Source organism: the organism of the source record quoted next, unplaced genomic scaffold, assembly GCF_019419815.1.
Source record: "Pyrus x bretschneideri cultivar Hongxiangsu unplaced genomic scaffold, Pyrus_bretschneideri_v1 Contig5, whole genome shotgun sequence".
Taxonomy (NCBI): Eukaryota; Viridiplantae; Streptophyta; class Magnoliopsida; order Rosales; family Rosaceae; genus Pyrus; species Pyrus x bretschneideri.
The window spans coordinates 6,557,823-6,580,886 of NW_025999787.1; the positions used below are offsets into that span (position 1 = coordinate 6,557,823).

A 23,064-nucleotide genomic window follows, 5' to 3' on the forward strand; every position below is an offset into this window, starting at 1 on the left:
TGCTAGAAAAGGGTTTTAGAATCCTTTGTCTGAAGACTCGGTTCGAGAAGAACTACAATGGAAATGCTACCGTAAGGATATTCTTTTCAGTCACAGACTATAACGTGTTAGTGTGTGATTGACTTGGAATCCCGCTATAGTAACATTCTTGATGTAGGTAGGTTTCTTAATGTTCTTAGGTGGCTTCCACTTAGTACAGTCGTATTCATCTTAAGCCATGTTGGGCAGAAGTGGGTATTGCATTTTGTTGAAATTTGTTCAGCTAATGCAATTAATAAAAATTGATCCACGGGTAATCTGCTTTGTGGGTCTTATTTAACAATTTTTTGGGGTCTTATTGGAGGTGATTAGCTATGCTAATTCTAACACATTACTATTATCACTCACCGCTTGAGCTAGGTTTAAGGACTTATTCTATTTTTCGTCTTCCAAGGAAGGGGGACAATTTGCCTTGCAATTGTGTGTGAGTGTTGTAAACACAAAAACGTATATCATCGACGACATAACATATTTTCTCTTTCAAATGTCACATTTATTAACAAAACAAACACCGTTCAACAATAAATTCCATTTTCCCGAAAAGGATTTTGGGCCCATTAGGTTTCATATACACTCTCACCTCGCAATCATCCCATCAAGTGTATTTGCATTATTGAAGCTTGATACGGTGACTAACTAGTAGAAGATTTTGGGCACATCAAGTTTCATATATGCTTTCCTCTTGCAATCATTCCATCAAGTACATCCGCAATATTGAATCTTGATACGGAGACTAACTAGTTAACGATTTTGGGCACATCAGGTTTCATATACGCTCTTCTTTCGCAAGCATCTCATCAAGTATATCTGCATTATTGAATCTTGATACAGACACTAACTAGTTTTTAGTCTCGTGATATTTATCTTCTCATTTCAAGTTCGATCATAAAATCTTTGAAGTGGCCAGTCTAAAGCTCAAAAGGACAGGTGTCATGATTGGTTTGCCTTTAGAGGAAGACTTTGTACTCGACTTGGCCGAAATAGTGCTGCTTGTGAGAGGTTAGACTTTTTACCTAAACAAGAAGTAATGTCGCTGTTATCACGCGACTTGGCCAAAAGTTACCCATTCTTCAAGTATCTATTCCTCCATTCTAATCTGCAATAATACAAATTTTCAAAATTTGAATTCCTAATGACACACTACTACTTGGAAACTTGGACAAAGATAACATCCTTCCTCATGAAGTTTTGAATTAAGAAAGCATTGTTGTGTGTTTGGCTAATGCACAAAAAATGAGTAAGCTGTCATTTGAGCCTCTGAATTATTATTCTAATTGAAATTTACCTAATTTTTTTTTTTTTTTTTGTAATTTTTTCTACTTTGCCGTCAAATACTGGTACGTGACTAATACATAATTCACTTTTGATATAAAGTTGTGCCAATATTTGACGACAAAATGGATAAAATTTCATCAAATTTGATGGTAAGAAATTAATTGTCTGATTTCAATAATTCAAAAAGAGTTAATGTAACAAAAAAATAATTCAATGGTTCAATTTTCAACTAAGGATAATAATTTCGAGAGTCAATCGTCAGTTTATCCAAATGATAATATTTTAGAGCTGGGAAACAAACATAGCAAGTTCCATTCCATGTGGATTGTGGTCCAAAAAATCCCAAAGCGGCTGTCAATTTGATGGCCCCATCCCATTAAAACCTTGGGTCGGTGGGCCCAACTAAATTTTAATACTTTTCAACTTCTACAATTACTCAAAGGAATTGTTATTAGCATTTTAAATATCTTATTCTACACTTTATTTTCATATTACTAAGCAACAACCGTACAATAAGCCAATTAGTCATTACAATATCCTCGTTCCGTTACACTTAATTTGTATTCAAGTTTAATCCTATAATTTTGATTGAAATATCAATATGCCTGAGACACCAACTCATTCCATTAGGATCTAATACGAACTGATACAGTCGTTTAGTTTTCCTGGACTTTAAAGCTTCATGAAATTTAGGTCAAATGTGTTAGGATTGCACTACACAAATTAAATAGGACTTGAAAAATGACTAAATGAATTGAAAGTCCGTCATCTTTGTGGTGCATTTGTAGTGTTTTAGTAATAGGTTTCTAGTTCTTGAATAGTTCATTGGTACCTCGAAAGTTCTTTGTTCATTGGCCTTGTAGTTCATTTCTAGCAATTGAGTTAAAAGTTTCTTGGTGTTTTGAAAGTTTCTCGTCCAAATATATATAATTAGTAGGTATTTCATATTTTGGCATTAGGTTGATAGATATTTTATTTCATAACGTAGGTCAACAGAAACAATTTTGCCCTTCAACTAAAGATAGTATAAACAATTTTTCGTCCAAACTAAGATCAATATCACTTATTGAACTTTCTCTTCATTGACCTCTCCTTAAACGCATAAAATGTTGATTGATCCAATAATCTTAATGTAAATATTTTGTAACCTCATGTAAATTACCCCTAATGTTTTATGTTAGTAAAAAAAAATTCCAAAGTGAGCCGGTACTAAAGATGAATGAAACATGCTTGCATTAATACATATATCAAAAGCTCGTTTCTATACTTGTACCGTAAAAGTCTTAAGTTTGACTCATAAAAATTACGAGCTTGATACTAAATTGTAATGATTGTCCCATTATGTGGTTTATCTCAAAATTTGATGCTGAGAAGATTCATTAGGTCCGGATAGAGTCTTGCCTATAGATAGAGGAAGAGTACGTGCGCTAACGTGTTATGACTTACATAGATAATCTGATTATATAGCCTATTCGCCTCTTAATACAAATATGTCGTAGTATTAACAAAAAAATAGTTTCTTCAACATTACTCTTTGAAATATACATATCTTAAACATTACTCTTGAAATATATAATCAAGTAGAATCCCAAAATCCAACATTATCTATCTTATTTGAAGCAAATAATCATAATTTAATCCGAAGAATTTTGCAGAAAATAAGGTGGGACCTCAGTTTTGAGCTTGGCCAGAATTTCTTGGCCTATCCTCCTTCTAGCGTTCTATCGATCGAAGGTTTGGCTGTCATGGCGCCCTCCTGGATATATAAAGAGACAAACAAAAGCAGATCGAGTTGTTCCACGAATATTCAAAAGCTGTTGGTTTTGCATACATAAATGAAATTTAGAATAATATTGTACTTACTTTGTAGTTTTGTTCTGGAAGTGACACACCAGCCATGGCCCATGACAAGCAAATATATGGAGATCAATTGCTGCGAATTTTCTTTTATCACTCGCACATGCATGCTGTAATTTCTGAAGTCATTTCAGCAGTGCAAAAATCTGAAGACATAATTATTTGGTAAGATGATTGGAGTTCCTTGGCTTGTAACAAAACATGTTTGAGAAGGAGATTACTGTCACATTGTACGTACGATATAACTAGAAAAACTTACACGTAACAAATGCATGCACTAATCCTCTCACAATAGATCATGTGTTACTCACTTGACGAATACTATAGGAGAGGCAATGGTTAAACGATTATATCCGTTACATGTGAATATGGATGTACTTTGAGATTTGTCAATAAGTTGAATAATGAGATGACTTGAATGTTAAGGATTGTTTACTTAATATATGATTATATCCGTTACATGTGAATATGGATGTACTTTGAGATTTGTCAATAAGTTGAATAATGAGATGACTTGAATGTTAAGGATTGTTTACTTAATATATAAAGGAATTGGAGAAGTAAGGAATCTGATAACATGCGGTAGGACATCAAGGAAAATGAATCAAATCAACTGTACGCTCTAGTTGATTTAGTTCATGATATTCAAGGATTGGATTAGGGATTTTATGGAGAAACACACACTTTCTCTAGTACTCATTGTGGATGCAAATTGCCACCTTCTCCTTCTTGGACAAAATTGCACCTACAAAACTAATCACACATTTGGTCAAGGCCAAAAAGCCTCATACAGCCACGAAGAATTGGGGGGGTGGGGTGGGTTTTGGCCGAAGAACCCCCGATGCCAAAGTTAGAATTTTGAGGGAAGAGTGTCTGGAGAATTTTGTAGAGTTTTGCAAGAGACTTGGAAGTAGTTTTTTGAGAGAATGGAGAGCTATTTATAGGGATATGGCCGGCCCTATTAGGAGAATAGGGACCGGCCATTTGTGGTAATTTTTTTGGTGTAATTTGTAGTTAATTAACCATTAATAGATTAATTAGGTAATAAATCTATTAATTGACTAATTAACACAATTTAAAAGAAATCTTTTGGGGGTTATGAAATAATTACCTTGTGGAGAATATAGGATGAGGGTAGATGAAGTAGTTTTGAATTTGTTACCTATTTTGGGCACTTTTGACTTGGTTGAGGGATGTTTGCTCGCTGCTCGTGCGTAGGAATCCCGATATGCCTCAAGGGTATTTTTGTCCTCTTCTATCCAAAAATCCACGTGTTGCCTTGTGATTATTTTTGGCTCTACAAATGCCCCCACACCTGTTGGGCTACTCGCAGAAAAGGGCAACAGGTGTAGAGATTTTCTTGCTGTAGGAAACTTTGGACTGCTTCCTATTTTGATGTAGATTCCCTCTTTAATAGGAAATTAGATCCTTCTAGGAAAGGGAAATAAATTTCTCTCAAAGCCTATTTAAGTCCACCTTAAGTGGGTTATTAAATCAACTTTGAAGAGTGATTTATTTTACCCTACAAGAGAGAGAAAGCTTAGAGGATATTTGTTCCCCCTCCTCTAGTAATCTTCTACATCTTGCCCGTGCAAAGGACCGTCTTTCGTTGATTTCTTCGTTTTCTCCGTGCCACACTGATGTAAGAAAAATTTCATTTTTCTTGTTTTCTTCGTGGATAGTGATGTCACAAGGCAGTTGTCAAGGTGGTGGGACATGTCAACTGGCAGGGGCCAGGAGTCGGCTTGGCATGGGCCAAGGAGGTGGTTTGGCAGGGGCCATTACTTGTGCTGCTCGACTTGATTGAAGCCAAGGATTGGCTTGGCATGGGCCGAGGAAGTGGTGTGGCATGGGCAACAGTTTGGGTTGCCATATTTAGGCTGCTTACCAAAAATGACGAAACTGCTTGAGTTTGATTTCTTAGCTGTCGTAAATGGAGCAGTCAAGGATGTGTTGGAAATGTGCCCTAAAACCAATCATATGATGATACTTTACGGACATTTCAAACTAATGTAGTTTAAAGGGCAAACATTATTGTTTGAGCCGTCTCATATAAATGTTATATGCTTAAACGATAAGTCCAAGGAATATGTGATTAGAAGAATGCGATCTAAAGAAGTTAGATTCATGAGACCATTCTTTCGTTGACACATCCTAAACGTTCCTGATCATAGGATTGTCAATTGGGCATTGACAGTCCGTTAAGATCAGTACGTGCTATGTCTTCTCTCAGGGAGAGTGACTAGTCTCGAGTCATTGGTGTGTGTGACATCAAGACAAGTACGTAGGTGCTCAATAGAGAATGAGTTCACTGAACACGATCAACGAAGAGTTCTCATATTCATGTCACATGAGAACTCATGGTTGGGATAATGCAAATTAGTCTTTTGACCTGAGGCATCACAGTTGTCTTGTGGTTAGGTCCTTAATCTTTGATTATGTCAAAGTCACTCTATCAGGGTGTCCACGGCATCGTCGGGGTTAAGCCACTTAGCCATGGAGGCAAGTGAATGCGCAACAAGGGATCTCTAACCTTCAAACTGTTTGAGGGAGAATACTCTATGATATGATTTGGAATCTCTGGCCAGAGTATGAATGAAATGTTGGAATGCGTTCCAGATCACATTCAAGGTAATCATATAAGCACAAGATTCACATTGGATAGTAGACATGAATAAACTATCAAACCAAACAATGTGGTCAAGAGTATTGTATTAGAGAAAGACCGTATTGCATTTGTAATCCTAAACTGAATAGGTTCTCCACCTCTTCTGATTAGCTTGGGTAACCATGATATGCTGCTAGGTGTCACTCATGGTTTGTGGAAGCCCTAAAAGTGTATTATCACTAACGGGAGAATTGAAAGTAAGTTTCAATTCACAATCGATTTGAAAGAGTTTGAATCGCCCACTGCCTCGCTAAAAGGAACCTAATGGATCGTACACCGTGTAAGGTAGAGTTTGAAGATTCAACGGAGATGAGTAAGAATAATTAAATGGTTTAATTATTTATGGCAAGGATTAATTAATATGATTATTAATCAAACGAATAAGTTCGTTAAAAGACCTCGGGTTAGTTTTGGGCCGCAAGGTCCAATGGGATTTGAATGTCAAGCCCATTAACTCAAGTTGTATGACAACTTGAATAAAACAAAGGGCTTGAAAGCCCAATAAACCTATAGGCTAGCCATGTGTAAAAGAATAGGGCTTTTGGTCCATTAGGTCACTTATTTGAAGGGACTATATAAAGGACTTTATAGCCTAAAATTTACTAAGGGTTATTTTTGGGGAAAGGATGAGAACACAAGCTCTCCTTTCTCTCAAAAATTTTGGCCAATCTAGAGGGGAAAATCTAGCAATCTTACTTCCTCTAGGTCACTCATTTCTTCTTCAATATACCTTGGTGTGGAGACTTACAGGTTCTCAATTTTGGGAACTTGGAGAAACCTTTTCATCCATCCAAATCCATGGATCCAAGATGCAAGGAATGAAGACCCTCTCTTTGGGTGATTAGCCTTTGCTTATGCAAAGAGGAATCTACAAAGGTATTGATTTCTCAACTCACTTTGTTTTGAGTTGAGTCTTGGTTCACCTATCTACTAGGCTTTGAATTTCATGGGTAAATGTTTTGTTTTAAGTGCATAACAAGCATGATTCCGCCTTTAATATGTTAATTGCATGCTATTGATGTTGCTTAAATGAACATGTTTTTCACAAATTTTCCTTCAGGATGGAGCTGCCAAGATCAGAGTTGCTAAAGATGAAGTGTTGGATGAGTGAACTGTTAAGTGTAAAAGTGGCTGCTGCCCCCTAACCATTTGTTGCCTAGTTAATCTTTAAGCATTCAATCTTTTGAGCTATGTGGCCTTCTCGCACGGGAGAGCTTAGCCAGATGGGTGTTAGGGATTTAGTTTACCTTCTCTCACTGGAGAGCAATTAGTTTACCCTCTCGTACTGGAGAGCAATTAGTTTATCCTCTTGCACTGAAGAACAAACCCATATGGGTGTCGGGAATTGGTTTACCCTCTCGCACTAGAGAGCAATTAGTTTACCTTATCGCACTGGAGAGCAATTAGTTTACCCTTTCACACTGGAGAACAATTAGTTTATCCTTTCGTACTAGAGAGCAAACCCATATGGGTGTCAAGGAATTGGTTTAACCTCTCGCACTGGAGATCAATTAGTTTATCCTCTCGCGCTAGAGAGCAGTTAGTTTATCCTCTCGCACTGGAAAGCAAACCCATATGGGTGTCATGGGATTGGTTTACCCTCTCGCACTGGAGAGCAATTAGTTTATCCTCTCGCGCTGGATAGCAGACCCATATGGTTGTCGGGGAATTGGTTTACCTTCTCGCACTAGAGAGTAATTAGTTTATCCTCTCGCGCTGAAAAGCAAACCTTTTTGGGTGTCGGAGAATTGGTTTACCCTCTTGCACTGGAGAGCATGGAAATAATTATCGTGAGTGCAGCTAAGGAAAGCTAGACTGCTGGGACAACCGAAATAATCCTTAGCCTGCCCCCAATTCTTGGTAGTTGGGTTGGTGTGTCCTTCTGGTACTCGTCTACCCCCAGCATGCCATTAAGTTGAGATGCTACATTTGTCGGAACAGAAGTAGTTTTTATATCCAGCAATCTATATGGGGTAGTCCCATCTGCTCGATCTTGTCATTGAAAGATGACTTGCTTATGTTGGTCATGTCTCATCGGAACGCGTTGTTAATAGCTTCGTTATGCGAGAAATTACGCAATCGCTCGGTCAAGAGCCTTTCTACTTCTTCCTGAATTTGCCTTTGTTGGGGGTGGCAGAGCTCTTGGTTGCCCCTGGTGGTGACCTGTTGGTCTAGCTACTCTTCCATGTGTTCGGCTCGTCTATGCCGCAACTATGGTAGGTGTGGTATGTTCCTAGCAGGCGAGCGGGTAACTCGCAGGCTGCTGGTTGAACTTGAATCGGATTGAGTGACTGCTTTTCTCCGTCCTCTATGCTACTTACTCCGATGTAAGGTAGAAGATGCTCCTTGTGGGCTTTGCCGCGAATGAACACTTCACCTGGAAGGTTGCTCATGTTAATTATCGGAGTGTGGCCCCTAACCGTGAGTGTATGTTTATCCATGGGCCTAACTGAGAGTGCACGCTCCTTCACGCGCTAAGACGGGAGTATACACTATCTCAGGGGTCCAGTCGGGAGTGTCTTATGTTAGAACTACTCGGTTCGTGACTGGTCAAGTGGTTGTTTGCCGGAACGTTGGTGGAGAGGTTCGTCTGCCCTTGTCATTTTTCGGGACACTTCGTCCAGGGCACGTTGGATCTCGGTGCGTTGCAAGAGTTGATTCACCAAGATTGTCTATTATGCAAGGGCGCTCGTCATTTGGATTGGAAGAGCTTGGAAGAAATATGCCTCTTGAGCAGTAAAAGTGTGGTAGGCTCTGGGCACGAGATTTGAATTGGGAAATGTCAAATCTGTGAAGAAACGTGGTGAAAATGCCCCTGGCTAAATGGTTAGTCCAGATGGCTGAGATAGTCTTGGGCCGATTTGGGCTGCTTAGAATGTTGCGGGAGTAGGCTAGGCCATGAGAGTGGGCTACTCGGTGTGTGATGCACGCAGGGTGTAAGGCTTGGGCTCGGCTTGGCAACACATTGGGCTCGAGTTAGGCATGAAGTGACATGGCTTGGGCCGTGGCCTTAGTGCCGTAAGCCCCCTTGGATGGCACGGCTCGGGCCGTGATGGTGACACTATGGACCTTGCTGTGGGTAGCTATCGTAGTAGCCACTGCGGTGGTTCCCGTGGTGGAAACTTGTGATGGTGGTGCCACTCCACCTATTGTCACATTTAGCCTCATGGATCGCCGTGGTCTCATTTCTTGAATGTTGAAATTTTCATTTGTTGAATTTTCTAAATTTCTAGCCATTATACTTCTCTTTTACATTTTATCAAAGAATTTTTGCAAATAAAAAATTCTAATAATAAGAACGTACGAAAAATCTACAAATGGACAAGAAAATAGAAAACCTTGGATGCGAGAGTCTTCTACGAGTGTGGAACTCAGCTCTCAATGAAAACACCAATTTGTGGATGCAAATTGCCACCTTCTTCTTCTTGGACAAAATTGCACCTACAAAACAAATCACACCTTTGGTCAAGGCCAAAAAGTCTCACACACCCACGATGAATTTTGGGAGGGACTTTGGCCGAAGAACCCCCGATGCCAAAGTTAGAATTTTGAGGAAAGATTGTTTGGAGAATTTTGTAGAGTTTTGCAAGAGACTTGGAAGTAGTTTTTTGAGAGAATGGAGAGCTATTTATAGGGATATGGCCGACCCTATTAGGAGAATAGGGACCCGCCATTTGTGGTATTTTTTGGTGTAATTTGTAGTTAATTAGCCATTAATAGATTAATTAGGTAATAAATCCATTAATTGACTAATTAACACAATTTAAAAGAAATGTTTTGGGGGTTATGAAATAATTACCTTGTGAAGAATACATGATGAGGGTGGATGAAATAGTTTTGAATTTGTTACCTATTTTGGGCACTTTTGACTTGGTTGAGGGATGTTTGCTCGCTGCTCGCGTATATAAATCCCGATATGCCTCAATGATATTTTTGTTCTCTTCTATCCAAAAATCCATGCGTCGCCTTGTGATTATTTTTGGCTCCACACTCATTATTTAAGTAAACACAAATGATTCAATAGGATTTCAATTCTCGTTTATTGTAAGTAAACATATTATCAAAAAATTACATGTAGTGAGAGGATATCACGTCGAAAACATAGTAATGCATAAAAGTAAACTTCTTTTTTTTTTTTTTTTAACATTTGGAGCATTCCCAGGTTGATTTTAAATTAGATATTCTAATTCTTTCAACCCTCAATCCTTAAGAGTATCTCCAATGGTAGACCCTAATTTAGGGTCTCTACCACCACTCTTGAGGACTCTTTTACAGATTTTAAGAGAATATTTAGGTTCTTAGAGGAATATTGTTTCTAATGGGAGGTTGTTATAGTAGAATTCTTAAATGTAGGGACTAAAAAAATAAAAACTATTGTTAATTTCACAGTCGTTGATCTAAATAGTAAAAAAAAAAAAAAAACCTATCATGACTGTTGATTTCCTATCAATAAGCAAAAGAACAAAGCAGCGAGGGCCACCCCTGACTAATGCGAGTAAGAAGTATTCGCGCGTGTTGGGTGCGTTCTTTGTAGTTGCACAACAGCTTCACACCTTCTTCGCGTGGTGGAGACATCACCCAACTCAAAAAGATTAGGGACCCCTCCCCATTGAGAGTTCCTACAACACCCCTATACATGAGATTTTTTTTTTAGTACTTTGGCGAGTCCCCATGCTATAGGGACTCCATTTTTGGCCCATTGGAGGATACCAGAACGTATATGTAGTAGGAACAATTTTAAGGATAACATTGGAGATACTTTGAGAGATTAGATAATTAATAATTACTGATGAAATGACTGATTTCTAACCATGACACGCCTTCAAGCTAAAGCAATTTGAATTATGGACAATTGGCAATCAAGGAGGATGAAGAAAACAACTTGATTAGTTGCTTGTTTGGTGCAAATTAGTGGAGTGCTGTTGGTACTTTGGATATTGAGAAGGGTCCATATACCCACCAACTTTTCTTTTTTGTTTCCCTCGCTCATCATCCATCAACTTGATTGAGTGTTGAATATTTAGGAATTAAAAAAAAAATAATAATCAAGGGTTTAGTGGTGGATCCAAGATTTTCAACTAACAGGCCATAATTTTGACAAAAAAAAAAAAAAAATTTATTGGACAATTTCGTTGAGCACCTGGTAGGAACTTATCGATTCTTGCCAACATTAATGATCGGTATAGGCTTGTAGAGGATGGCTATAGGAAACTATGGTGTAATATTGAAAACTGTTAATACTAGTCAACTTAGGCATTCATCGAGTATTTGGTGCGCACAATAGAGTTTCACACAAGATGAGAGAAGATTGTAATTTAGTTTATCTTAACTGTTTATAGAGTCAAATATAATACATGTACAAATATACATAGAGTTTTTAAAATTATTAAGATCATAGACGACCATACCACCACATTGGCTCCACCACTGCAACGATCATAGGAATTTCCGTGTGCCCAATTGCGTATACGCTGCCCGCCGTAATAGTAGGAGGACATCGATTTATAGTATCTGACATGATTTTTAGCTTCCTTCGCTTTTTGCAATGTTGGCTTTGATTGCTAACGGTAAGTTGTTACCTTTGTTCCATACAATGGAGAGGATTTCAATTTTCTCCTTTTGACTTTTCATAACACATGCAGCAGCTCTTAGAGGAACTCTTGCGTGTGGTCTACTGAGAGTACGCATCAAAAAATTTAATACGAAATTCAAAAAAAGTCCACAACTATAATTTTTTTATAAAAAGAAAACACTTCATGAGTGCGTTTATTGGACCAGATTATCTCGGATTGGATTAGCTTCAGGGACTAAGCTGGACTGGCTTGGACTGGTTTGGACTAGACTAAATTGGACTAACTTAGTGAAGCATTTGGTGCAATGTCGGACTAAGTCACATACTATAATTTTTTGACAAATTTTAATTCACTTGAAAATTAAACAAAAATTAATAATAAAAAGGGTGAAGTCTGGAGATGAATGGAACCAAGAACATTTTCTTTCCTTTCCTTCCTATATCCTTTATCGTTTATCTCTTCCCCATCATTTTCTCTCTGTCAAATCCTGTATCAATCTCTTAATTTTCTTCATCGATTAAGAGAATTTGTATTGGGGTATTGGAATCCAAATTACCTCGCTGTCAAAATGTAGAGCCTTTATACAATCAAGATCTGGTTTGCATACTAGACGCTTTTCACAATCAACATTCAAATCTTCCATCCTTCTCCTTTGCACTTGAAATACGTGAGCATATCTGAAAGATGGGGTGAGTTCGTGGTTTGGAGGTCTCAGCTCTCTGACTTTCAAAATCCCCAAATCAAATAAAAAAAATCTCAGCCCTCTTAATTCCAAGACCCAACCCTCCTGAGAACTCCTCCAATTCTCAAAAAGCCAACTTCCCGATTCCAAGCACCACGGCATGGCCACGATGACAGTGATGCAGAAAAAGAAGTGGACCCCGTGAACTGGAACTGGATGTCTGCCTCGTTTTTGTAGTCCCGCTTAATACCAAGTGAAAGCAGAGGACTAGCTAACGAGGTTTAGCGAAGGGCGGAATGCCTCGTAGTCGAGGCAAGTCCCACTTATTCTAGTCTAGAACCTTACCAAACATAGGATTATAGTCTTATTTAAGCTAGTCCAAACCAATCCCTCCTAAGGAGGTGTAACAAACACCCCCCAAGGGTTTTATCGGAGAAATTAAAAAATCGTCACATGTCCACTCGTAATGTTCTTATTTTTTCTTGGTTGTCAATTTTAGATGGGCATAAATAATTGTGGTAGATATACAAAGAGCATTTAAACTCAATTATAACATAGTATCAAAGTTCATTATTCACGTATTACGTTCAACGGCTACACGAATTATTACTTCTCCAACGAACTCTTGTTAAAATCCGTTTTATTTTCTACCTAATGAAAATGCTTCAAATGAAAGTGAGAAGATAAGAATGCTCTCATGCACCAAGTGATCAGGTAAAACATGATCACTCACTCTTAGATTTGATATAAATGATTGAGATTAAAATGGTTATTTTACAAGAAGTTATAGCAATTGATGAACGTTACTAGTTACATGAGTTTTCACATGGATACGTATTCTCCAGTGACTAATACATTGGTATAGAGAGAATTTGCACAAACAGACAGAGTAAAACCCTTCCTCGACCACAACTAACACAAGCACCACACAAATACATATCTGCCACAAAGACAATTGAGGCAACATACCTATACCGGGTGACAATAAAGTTTTTGTTTGGAGACCGAGAGAACGAGACTCATAGAAATCCAGTTTTCCTTACATATATATATATATATATATATTTTTTTTTTTTTAAATTTTTGTTAATTTCATCTGTCTATTTTAATAAGGCCAGCCCAAAGCCAATTATCCAAGCCCGAGTTGAATAGGGGCTACTCAATTTGGGCCAATTGTCCAGTCCCAAATCAATTTAGGACCTTTTGCTCCCCGTCCCATTTGCGAACAACTTCGGCGTTCTCTCTGGAAATCAATCACCAGGAGAAAATTAAAGAAAAATTCGAAAGAGCAGCAAGCCCTAGAGTGGCCATTCTCCGCGGTTAAAGCCACCGATTCGGTAATTTACTCTTCCCTTCCTCCATTTCTTCTTCTCTACTTGTCATGCTTTCGTTTCTGTGTTTGTAGAATTGGGTTTGTTATTTACTTTTTACTTGATTTTGATCCAAAGGGTGTTCTAGGTCGTGAAATTTGGGGGAAAATGTAAAGTTTGTTAATTTAATTGAATGTAATTAGCATTTTGCATCGAGTGCTCATTCTTTTGTTTTCACTGCAACTGGGTCAATTTTGTGATTGCTGATTAACACTTAGACTGAATTAATATGTTCTTGCTGGGATAATTTGTTATTAGCTGGTTTACGGTGCAAGTGGGTTAGTTTACGCTCGCTGATTGATGCTGCAATTGGTTAATTTGTTCTTGCTCATTTACTGTGCAAACTGGGTTTTTGTTCATTACTGTTTTGAATCCTATACCTGTGTACCATTTTTGGGCTTGCTGATGATCGAATGAAGATTTGATTGTGCCGCGTCTTGATTTTCGAGCTTTGTAACATTGAATTGCAATTGTTTTGATAGTTTGAGAGAGTGTATATTATTGGTTTCAAGCTTTATAATTTTGCTCTGTCAAAGTTTGTGAGCTCGCTTGTTTCTGTTATGGTGGAACTGGTCGCATAAAGAATTTTACAATGATGGGTGCGTTTCATCCATTGAATACAGTTCTTTCAGGGCTTCGCTGTTTTAATTTTATTTTACTATTTTCAATTCGAATCTTTTGTAAGGTGCAGTGGGAAAAAGCATATGATGAATGTGCATACTTGTAAACCAGTAAGTAATTCTAAAAGGACTTTCAGGACCATCATTATTTGGTCTTTAGTCTTTACCTATAGAATTAAAACAGCTAGGAGCCTATGTCACAGGGTGTGGGTAGCCTATTCACCCCGATTACAACAACCGTCTTTGGACGAGACAGTTGTTTGGACTGCAGACTGGAATTCTGAGCAACAAATTGGGTTTTATGCGGCATTTTTGGGTCAATAGTTGAACTGCAAAGGGTTACGGCATTTGCCACTTTATGTAAAATGTTTGTGCAACTTTGTGAACCCAGATTTTCAGGTTTTCTCCTGGATAAGACCTTACATGAGCCTTCCACCTCGGTGAAAGTAGTCGTGTTAACTTAAATAAAAGCAATGGTTGTGGTCATGTTCATGGCAGCTTTCCCCATGATTTATTCGATTTAATTGCTACCGGAATTTTTCTTCTTCCAAGATTTGAGTGAACCTAACAGTTTCTTGCTTGGACAGGTGTTAGTTATAGAATGGGTCGGAAAGTTGGTACGGTGTATATAAATCCAAAGAAATTTGGGACTTTTCACAAACCTTGCATGAAGGAAATGATAGCATTTCTCAACTGCATGGCTACTAACCAGCTCTGTGATGATAAGTGTGTAAAGCAGAAGGAACTTTTGGGTACTTGTATGGAGGCTCAGGTAGATTTTCTGTTGTTCTCCTTTGATCATGCATCTCCATTTTGTTTTCCGTTTTTCGCTCTATTCTTTTCATTGCTTGAAGTCTATCCTAATGCACCTGACTCTTTCGCTACAGAGCAACAAAAACCGAAAGTCAATGGGAAGCATCAATTATCACTTGCAGAGGCTGAGTAGGGGACGGAAGTAGTTTGGTTTTGCAGGGGACATCGTTTAAATTGATGCATGATTATTTGGAGTCATCAGTAACAGAGGCTTAGCATGGAGATTGTTTCTATTGCAACACCAGAGAATGTTCACGTATAATTTCCCTGTTTGATTCAATAGGTATGGGAAGTTCTGGACATAATATTTTTGAAAATTTCTGTTGCAGCTTAATTCGGTTTTAGGAAATTTTCCATTAATTTGTAAACCTAATTCTTTGCCTCGGTAGAATGAAGGCTTAATTTATCTTTATTTTTTAATAAATGCTGTTACCAACATGAGCTGAATTAGCGCAACATTCTTATGTGGGTGCATTGTGATGATCATAGCACGATCGAGCACCCACCTGTGCTAATTTGACATACGTGGGTTGTGTTCCTGCTGCGGTTTGATGTTTTCTTCAGTTCTTCTTGTGTGTGTTCTTCTAGTTATCAGAAACAGCGAGAATTGGTAATGGAATTGGTTGGCGGATGAGAGTGCAAGATGAGTAATTTTTCGGTGTGACGGTAGTGTAGATATGGGTTAAAAGTGGTTTATTCTGTCTTAATCACCATGCTTTAGCGGAATTGTCAAAACTCTAGAAAACCAGTCTCCCTGAATCAAAGCTTGAACACTTCATGCTTTATTCGAGGCTCTAAAACTACATTTTCTATCGCTGTCTTGCTTCTGCTGTGATGTCCAATTGACGTAACATCCAAACTGAAGTGTTTCTCTTAACAAGAGCTTATGAAGGGACATAAAGGTTGATCACAAATCAAGCACTCGGGTGTTGATTTCTCACAAATTCAAAGACTGAGCAAGGCACTCGGTACGCGTTGTCCCAAGAAAACATGCAAGTGGACCTGAGTGAATGTCACTTCATCGCCACTTGCATGTGGACTAAAGGATGGAGGGGAAGCTAGCAGGTTAAGTCTATTCGTCGCATTACATGCAAAGGTGGTGGAAGACTCTAGCCCAGGGACTTGGGCATATTGAAGGCCTACAGAAGGAGGACGAGTAGGAAAAAAAGAGAAAAAAAGAAATTAGTTTGTGCCGAGCGCTATCTGTTAGTTTTCGGTCAAGATATATGAATAACTCAGTGGACGTAACCCAATTTTGAGGAGTAAACCACTTAAAACTTTGTTGTTCAATTCTTAACATTGCAATCTTGAGCCTACCAAAAGCCAATCACACGACCACACTAGTCATTGTTAACCTCTTAATTTTGAGCATTAACAATATGCAGTAGGGTGGATTCAAATTTGAGACTTTTGCTCATTTTAGGAAGAAAAATTTCACTAAAAGGTAGTTGGTTGTTTGAATTACTCTAGAGTTTGAATTCTTGTCCTATAAAAAATCGTGTAAGAGTTGCAATCAATGTTAAAAACGTATTGTAAGCAAAAAAAAAAAAAAACGTAAATGCTTAAACCAACCCATACATTTTTCCTTTAAGAACAAATTACTTAACAAGTTTAACAGTTCAGTAGTTGTTTTTCTGCCTGTTACTAAAGTGAATTAAATTCTCTCATCCTAATCTCAGCATGCAGTCTTGGCTAGACTAAACCTCGTTTCAAATTTTACTATTTTTTGTCGGCATCGAGACAAACACACACACACACATCTCCATATCCGGAGATGTATATTTTTGGTCGATCCTATTGTGTTGACACACACACACACACACACACACACACACACATCTCTATATCCGGAGATGTATATTTTTGGTCGATCATCATGTGTTGTGAAGCAGTGGTAGGTGATCAGTCCAGATCATTCTTTTGATCAGATTAAAGCTGTGCTGATGCATGATCGAAAAAGAGCTGCTTTAATCTTTGGTGGCAGAGGTCAGTTCAGTCGTAACTTTGCGGTTGTGCTAGTTATTTTCTCGTATGGCTAGCCACGCCTCCTAGCTAGGCTCCTAGCTAGTCTATAAAGCAAACCAGCTGAGTAATATCGGTACGATGCTAACTGTGTAGTAGCATCTCTCCATTTGCTGTCGGAGTTGCATGTGTAGTGATGAAAGGCTTCGTTATAGTTTATAGGCTTGTATCATCTCCAAAGAATATAATCATCGTGCACAATTCAGTGTTAAACTTAAACCTAAATTTTAATTTCCAAGTTCTTAATTTAAGTTTATAGATAATGCTGGATAAGACTTGTAGCAATTATTTTTAATTTTGCTCTAAGCCATGATTCAAATGTTTAGGAATTTTAGGGATGGTGGGACTTAGTTAGATTCTCTTTCCTTTCTTCCATGCGGGTTCACCATTTGAATTTTGAGGCAAACTCATGCGGGTATATGTTTGGATCTTAGATAAAGGTCAGATTTTGAGTTATTTTTATTTTTTTTTATTTTTAAACAAACGTTATTCTCTACCTCAAGGGGTGGGAAGTAAACTAAGCCTCACAATAGACTAGCAATAATGTGGTTCAAATTTACCTTTGACGAAAATTGAACCTAAGACCTCTGACTTACAAGTGAAGAGGAATACCACTAGACCGTAGTATTATGTTGCAAGTAAGATTTTGAGTATTGATCGTGCATTAAAGATGGACTAAGATATATATGACCTGGTCAATAGAATTTTATTCCGGTCACATTTGTATATTCACACTTGCATAAATTATGGAGTAACCATATTTATGTTCCAAAATAGGATCTCATATCGGTCATAAATAAAATAATGGGATACTTTGGATGCGGTCCCTAATCCTTAACATTATTTGATTAAAACCTTAATAGTATTCAAAGTTTGATCAAGGTCCCTTGACTTTGTACACCTCATTATATTACTATTAATATTTATATTTTTATAGTTTTGACATTAATTGTTTGATATTTTATGAGATTTATAATCCTATAAATTTAAAATCCCTCATTATAATACTATTAATATTATTCAAAGTTTGATCAAGGTCCCTTGACTTTGTATACCTCATTATATTACTATTACTATTTATATTTTTATAGTTGTGACATTAATTGTTTGATATTTTATGAGATTTACAATCCTATAAATTTAAAATCCCTCATTATAATACTATTAGAAACGGTTACAATAAAAAAAATTCAAACATTTTGATTGAATAAATGGATAAAAATTATGTAAAAATAAGAAATAATAAATGGCAAAAAAATGTATCCATAATGTTAAAAAAATTGATACATTTTACAAAAAAATTGGTACATTTCACATATAACAAAGTGGTACATTAATAAAGAAGAATGGGTACATTATAAATAAATTAGGGTACAGATAAAAGATTAAAAATTATGAGTACAAATGAATTTTTAAAAATATAGGTGCTAAAAGAAATTAATACATGGGTACAAAATAAAACTAAAAAGAAAATACTACAAATTTAAAAAAAAATGTTGCAAATTAAAAGTGGGTACAAACTAAAAATATAAATATATGATACAAAGTTTAGGCATAAAACATAAATATACCATATGTAATTTTTCTATCATTGATTAAATATACAATGTCACGTGACGGTATACACATAGGTACAAACACAAATAAAACTTTAAAAAATATGGGCACAAAAAGAAACTAATATATGGGTACAAATTAAAAATGAAAAGAAAATTGGTACAAATTAAAAAATGGGAAAATTAGAATGCCCTACATCTTTTCTATAGTTGTTAGATTAAACATTCATCCATTTTAAAGATTTAATTAAGTTGCTTTGATCAATTGCCACCTCAATAATTTTCTATTTATTTAATTTCCGTGTCATTAATTTAAATGCATTTATATAGAGGCATAAGGTAACTGAGCAACTAATTGCCTACAGTATAGAAATTTAATTTCGTCAATCCCCTTCTACACATTAAATGACATTTTTTTAATAAAATAAAATAAAAAATTAATTAACTAATTCCTCATTACCTTATTATCAGTATTTAAAAAAAAATAAAAATTCTCTTTCTATTAAAAATGTCTCAATAAAAAGTCTTTAATATATATTTTTTCAAGTATAGATATATAAAAAATATACTTAAAACTTATGGTACATTTGAGAACAAAAGTATCGACTTTTGATACGTTTAAATTTCAAATGTACCGAGAAACCAAATATACCAAAAGTTCAAATGTACCATAAAACCAAATGTATCCATTGTTGTGTAACCCTTTTGGTACGTTTAAATTTCAAATGTACAGATGAACCAAAAGTGCCCACCGTCAGATAACCCTTTTGGTGCGTTTTGATTCCAAATGTACCAAAAGACCAAATGAACAAAAAATCACAAATGTACCACAAAACCAAATGTCTCTATCTCATAACCCTTTTGGTACATTTACATTCCAAATGTACCGAGAAATACAAAAAATCAAATCCACTATAAAACTAAATTTGTCAATATTATAGGTAACTAGATGTAGCTATATAATCAAACAAATCTTTATTATGTGTTGGGTCTTCTAAATAATAAAATCTGACAATTTTTTTAATAAATATTCTACTATATTCACAAAAAAAGAAGAAGTAAAATTATAACAAACGATAAAAAAAATGCATAGAGATGGATAATAAATGCATAAATATAGGGATAAGAGGAAAAGAAAAAAAAAACGAAATGTTTAGGAAAAGTCGTGAAAAACTAAAATTCTAAACAAAATAAACTTATGTGCAAAACTGAAATGAATAACCAAAATTTTAGGAAAATGCTTGATCAAATTTTCAAAAGGAGTGTATGTTTAGTCTAAAAAATTAAAAAACGAGGCGCCTATATCAAAACGCCCTTTAAAAAATATTTGCAAATTAAAAATAGGTACAAACTAAAAATAAAAATATATGATAAAAAATTTAGCCATAAATATAAATATACTAATTGTAACATTTTTAACACTAAAGGAATATATTTAAAAATAAAAATATTTTATTATTCAAATAATTAGTGATGTTATTAATACCCAACGACCTTGATAAAAAATTAAAAATTAATAGGATTTTAATCAATGGAGTAACAAAAAGAAGGATGTGAACCTAATTTCTCCTAAAATAATATACAATTAATATATGAAATGTTTTTATGTCACACCCCGGCCCGGGCCCGCACCACATCTCGGGCTCGACTTCACCGTAGCACGATATTGTCCGTTTTGGGCCCCGACCACGCCCGTACGGTTTTGTTTTTGGGAACTCATGAGCAACTTCCCAGTGGGTCACTCATTATGGGATTGCTCTAGCCTTCTTCTCGCTTAACTTCGGAGTTCCTATGGAACCCGAAGCCAGTGAGCTCCCAAAAGGCCTCATGCTAGGTAGGGATGATAATATACATATAAGGATCACTCTCCTGGATGATGTGGGATGTCACATTTTACCCCTGATATCACCAAGGCCTTTTGTAATAAAACTTAAGACCTAGTAGTATGTGGTTAAGTTGAGACAATATCGATGATATTGGTGGTGAACCATGCTTGGACCTACAAAGTTTATCAATTTTTTGCACAAAATCTAGTACAACAAAATGACATGATCGAATATGGGAAAACGAAAAGTAATTAAGGTTATATTATAATTGTAAAAATTTACAAATGCAAGGTTACATAAAAATAATGATAAATTTATTGTTTTTTTTAGATCAAGTGAAATTTTAATAAGAAGGATCGACAGCGTACATAGAGCAGACATGCCATACGTCAATCAAAAGTCACAAACTACAAAAGAAACACAACTTCATAATTACAAATCATCAAGAATACGATACAATTCCTTAGCCAAAAGGATCCACAAACAACCAACAAGAACATTAATAATCATGAGGACTAATTCAACCTTGCAAGTTGTAGAACTACCGTAAAGGCACCACAAGGAAAAGATCACGCCACCTTTTAATAATATTGTATTCATCAACAAAGAAGCATTGCTATGAGTTACCAAAAAAAAACGTTTAATTCCTCCTTATAGTCCTTTGCAATGTGCACACAACCACAAGAAGCATAAAAATCACCACCTCAGCCAGTCGCCATTCAATGGTTCAAGTTTGAGCAGTACGCCATAGATGCTACAAAGGTCACGACAAAGAGAGCAATCACAACCGCAAGGATTCTCCTTACCAAAGTGAGAGTGACCACAACCAGAAGATGAAGGTAATTAGAAGATAGGAAAAAGGTGGAGGCACAAAAAGGCAAGATACAAAGATGGATTGCCATCGATCCCAAGGCCAAAGGTATGAGCCAGTGATGAATTGGTGTTTTTTTTTTTTTAATCTCTGCAAAAAAAAAAAGAAAAAAACAATTAATTCGTCAAATATTATTCCTAAATAGTTAGGTATTTGATTTAAACATATGTGACGTAAGTTGCACCACTTATCAAAGGAATATGTGACAATTTCATATTGACTAAGTGCAACAATATCATTATGGGATCATATTGGGTGACGACAAAAGCATCACTTATAAATCTAACACGAGTCGAAAAAATAGGTCACATAATGTTGTATGTTGTGACTCATACTCTATCACACATATTGGTAGTAAGTGATGCAAGTGGCGCCACATATACTAAAAATATGTGGCAAATGTAAAATTCGTCATACGGACTATAGGTGACGCTATATAGATGACGAGATTTGTGACGTTGAAATTTTGTCACATATAATTAAATGTCACGAATTTGCATGTTTATGTGAAGAATATATGTTGCCACCAAAGCCTTGTTTTCTTGCAGTGCTACATAAAAGGGTGAGTTCATAGTAAGGTTATAGTTAATAACATACAATCATATTGTTATTACTGTAATAAAGTGGGTGTTTGCGTTATGGACATCCTATTGCACTTCAAGATAAGTTCTTATGCGTGAATGTAGTACTACATAATTATCGTTCAAATATAAAGTACCGATAGTGGCTGAGCCAGCATGAGGTTATTGGTCGTCCTTGATCCCAATAACTTCAAAACTCCATGCATATTTGTTTGTATATTGTATTTGACCCCTATAAACAATTAAAGCAAACTAAATTACAACCTCGTCTTCCTACTTCTTCTATTTTCTTATATCATATTTGTCTTCCTTCTCTCTCTTCTTGTATGAAATACTTTAGTTGAAAAGCCTTGGTAGTCTTCAACATTACTCCACAGTATCCTGCATCCACCCTAGACAAGCCCACAAGTGTTAGTAGTTTTCGACATATGTTGGTATAAACTTTCAACATATGTTGACATGAATTGGCAGGTGCCTACTCACTAGGTGCTTGACAAAGTGGCCCAATAAAGCTTTTTAATTGATTATATGACCCCATTATTTAAAATTTTTGGTTATCCCACGGAATGCTAATACATCTTTTTCAAGGGGTAGTATAAACAATTACTTTACTAGGAGCTATATGACTGTCCTTACAGATATATGTTTGGAGTAGGATTCTCTCCCCTCAATCTCTATCCCCTTCCATCGCCTCCTAAGGGATGGTAATAGGAGGGGAGAGAATCCTACTCCTATATATTTTCCACCTGTTTTACAAACTTATCCAATTATTCGTGCGCGTATAGCATCTAGTTTAGAAATGCCCTAGCTAGCCAATTTCTGACACATTGTTGCCATCTATGATTAATGCACGACTATAGTCTTGATAGAGAAGTGGTACGAATATCATGTTTCGCTAAGATTGAATGGAGATTCGAACAACTTTGCTTTTGTAGTTGACCCCCCTTATAATGCTTGATCCATGCAGGGTTTGTAACAAAAAAGTTGGCAATTAGGTCCAGCCATGAAACCATTAGTTTCTCATTCACTCATAATTAACATACATCGAACTCAAAAGTGCACTGGTCCTTGTGGGGCAAGCACATATCTGTCTACGCGCAAAGAGCTTATCCCCTGTGGGTCTGTATGAGAGAGAGTGATCAAATGGACAAGTGAATATGTTAAGGCTGCAATTTTGCTTCCTTTTTCCAACTAATATAATCTCTCCACATGTAGAGTTTGTAGCTTTTGCCATGGAAATGAGCGAAAAGGCCGTACTCTGTGAAAAATGCATGGAGAATTAGATTCCAACACCACTAACCAACCATGCAT

General features: G+C 36.4%; 1 protein-coding gene across 1 annotated transcript; it reads left to right on the forward strand.

Moving 5' to 3' along the window:
• Positions 1–13,275: 13,275 nt before the first annotated feature.
• On the forward strand, positions 13,276–15,335 carry LOC103935750. The gene is made up of 3 exons (XM_009345557.3): positions 13,276–13,431; positions 14,672–14,856; positions 14,972–15,335. The coding sequence occupies exons 2-3, from the start codon at positions 14,686–14,688 to the stop codon at positions 15,041–15,043; spliced, it is 243 nt and encodes an 80-aa protein (XP_009343832.1). The 5' UTR covers positions 13,276–13,431; positions 14,672–14,685; the 3' UTR covers positions 15,044–15,335.
• Positions 15,336–23,064: the final 7,729 nt, after the last annotated feature.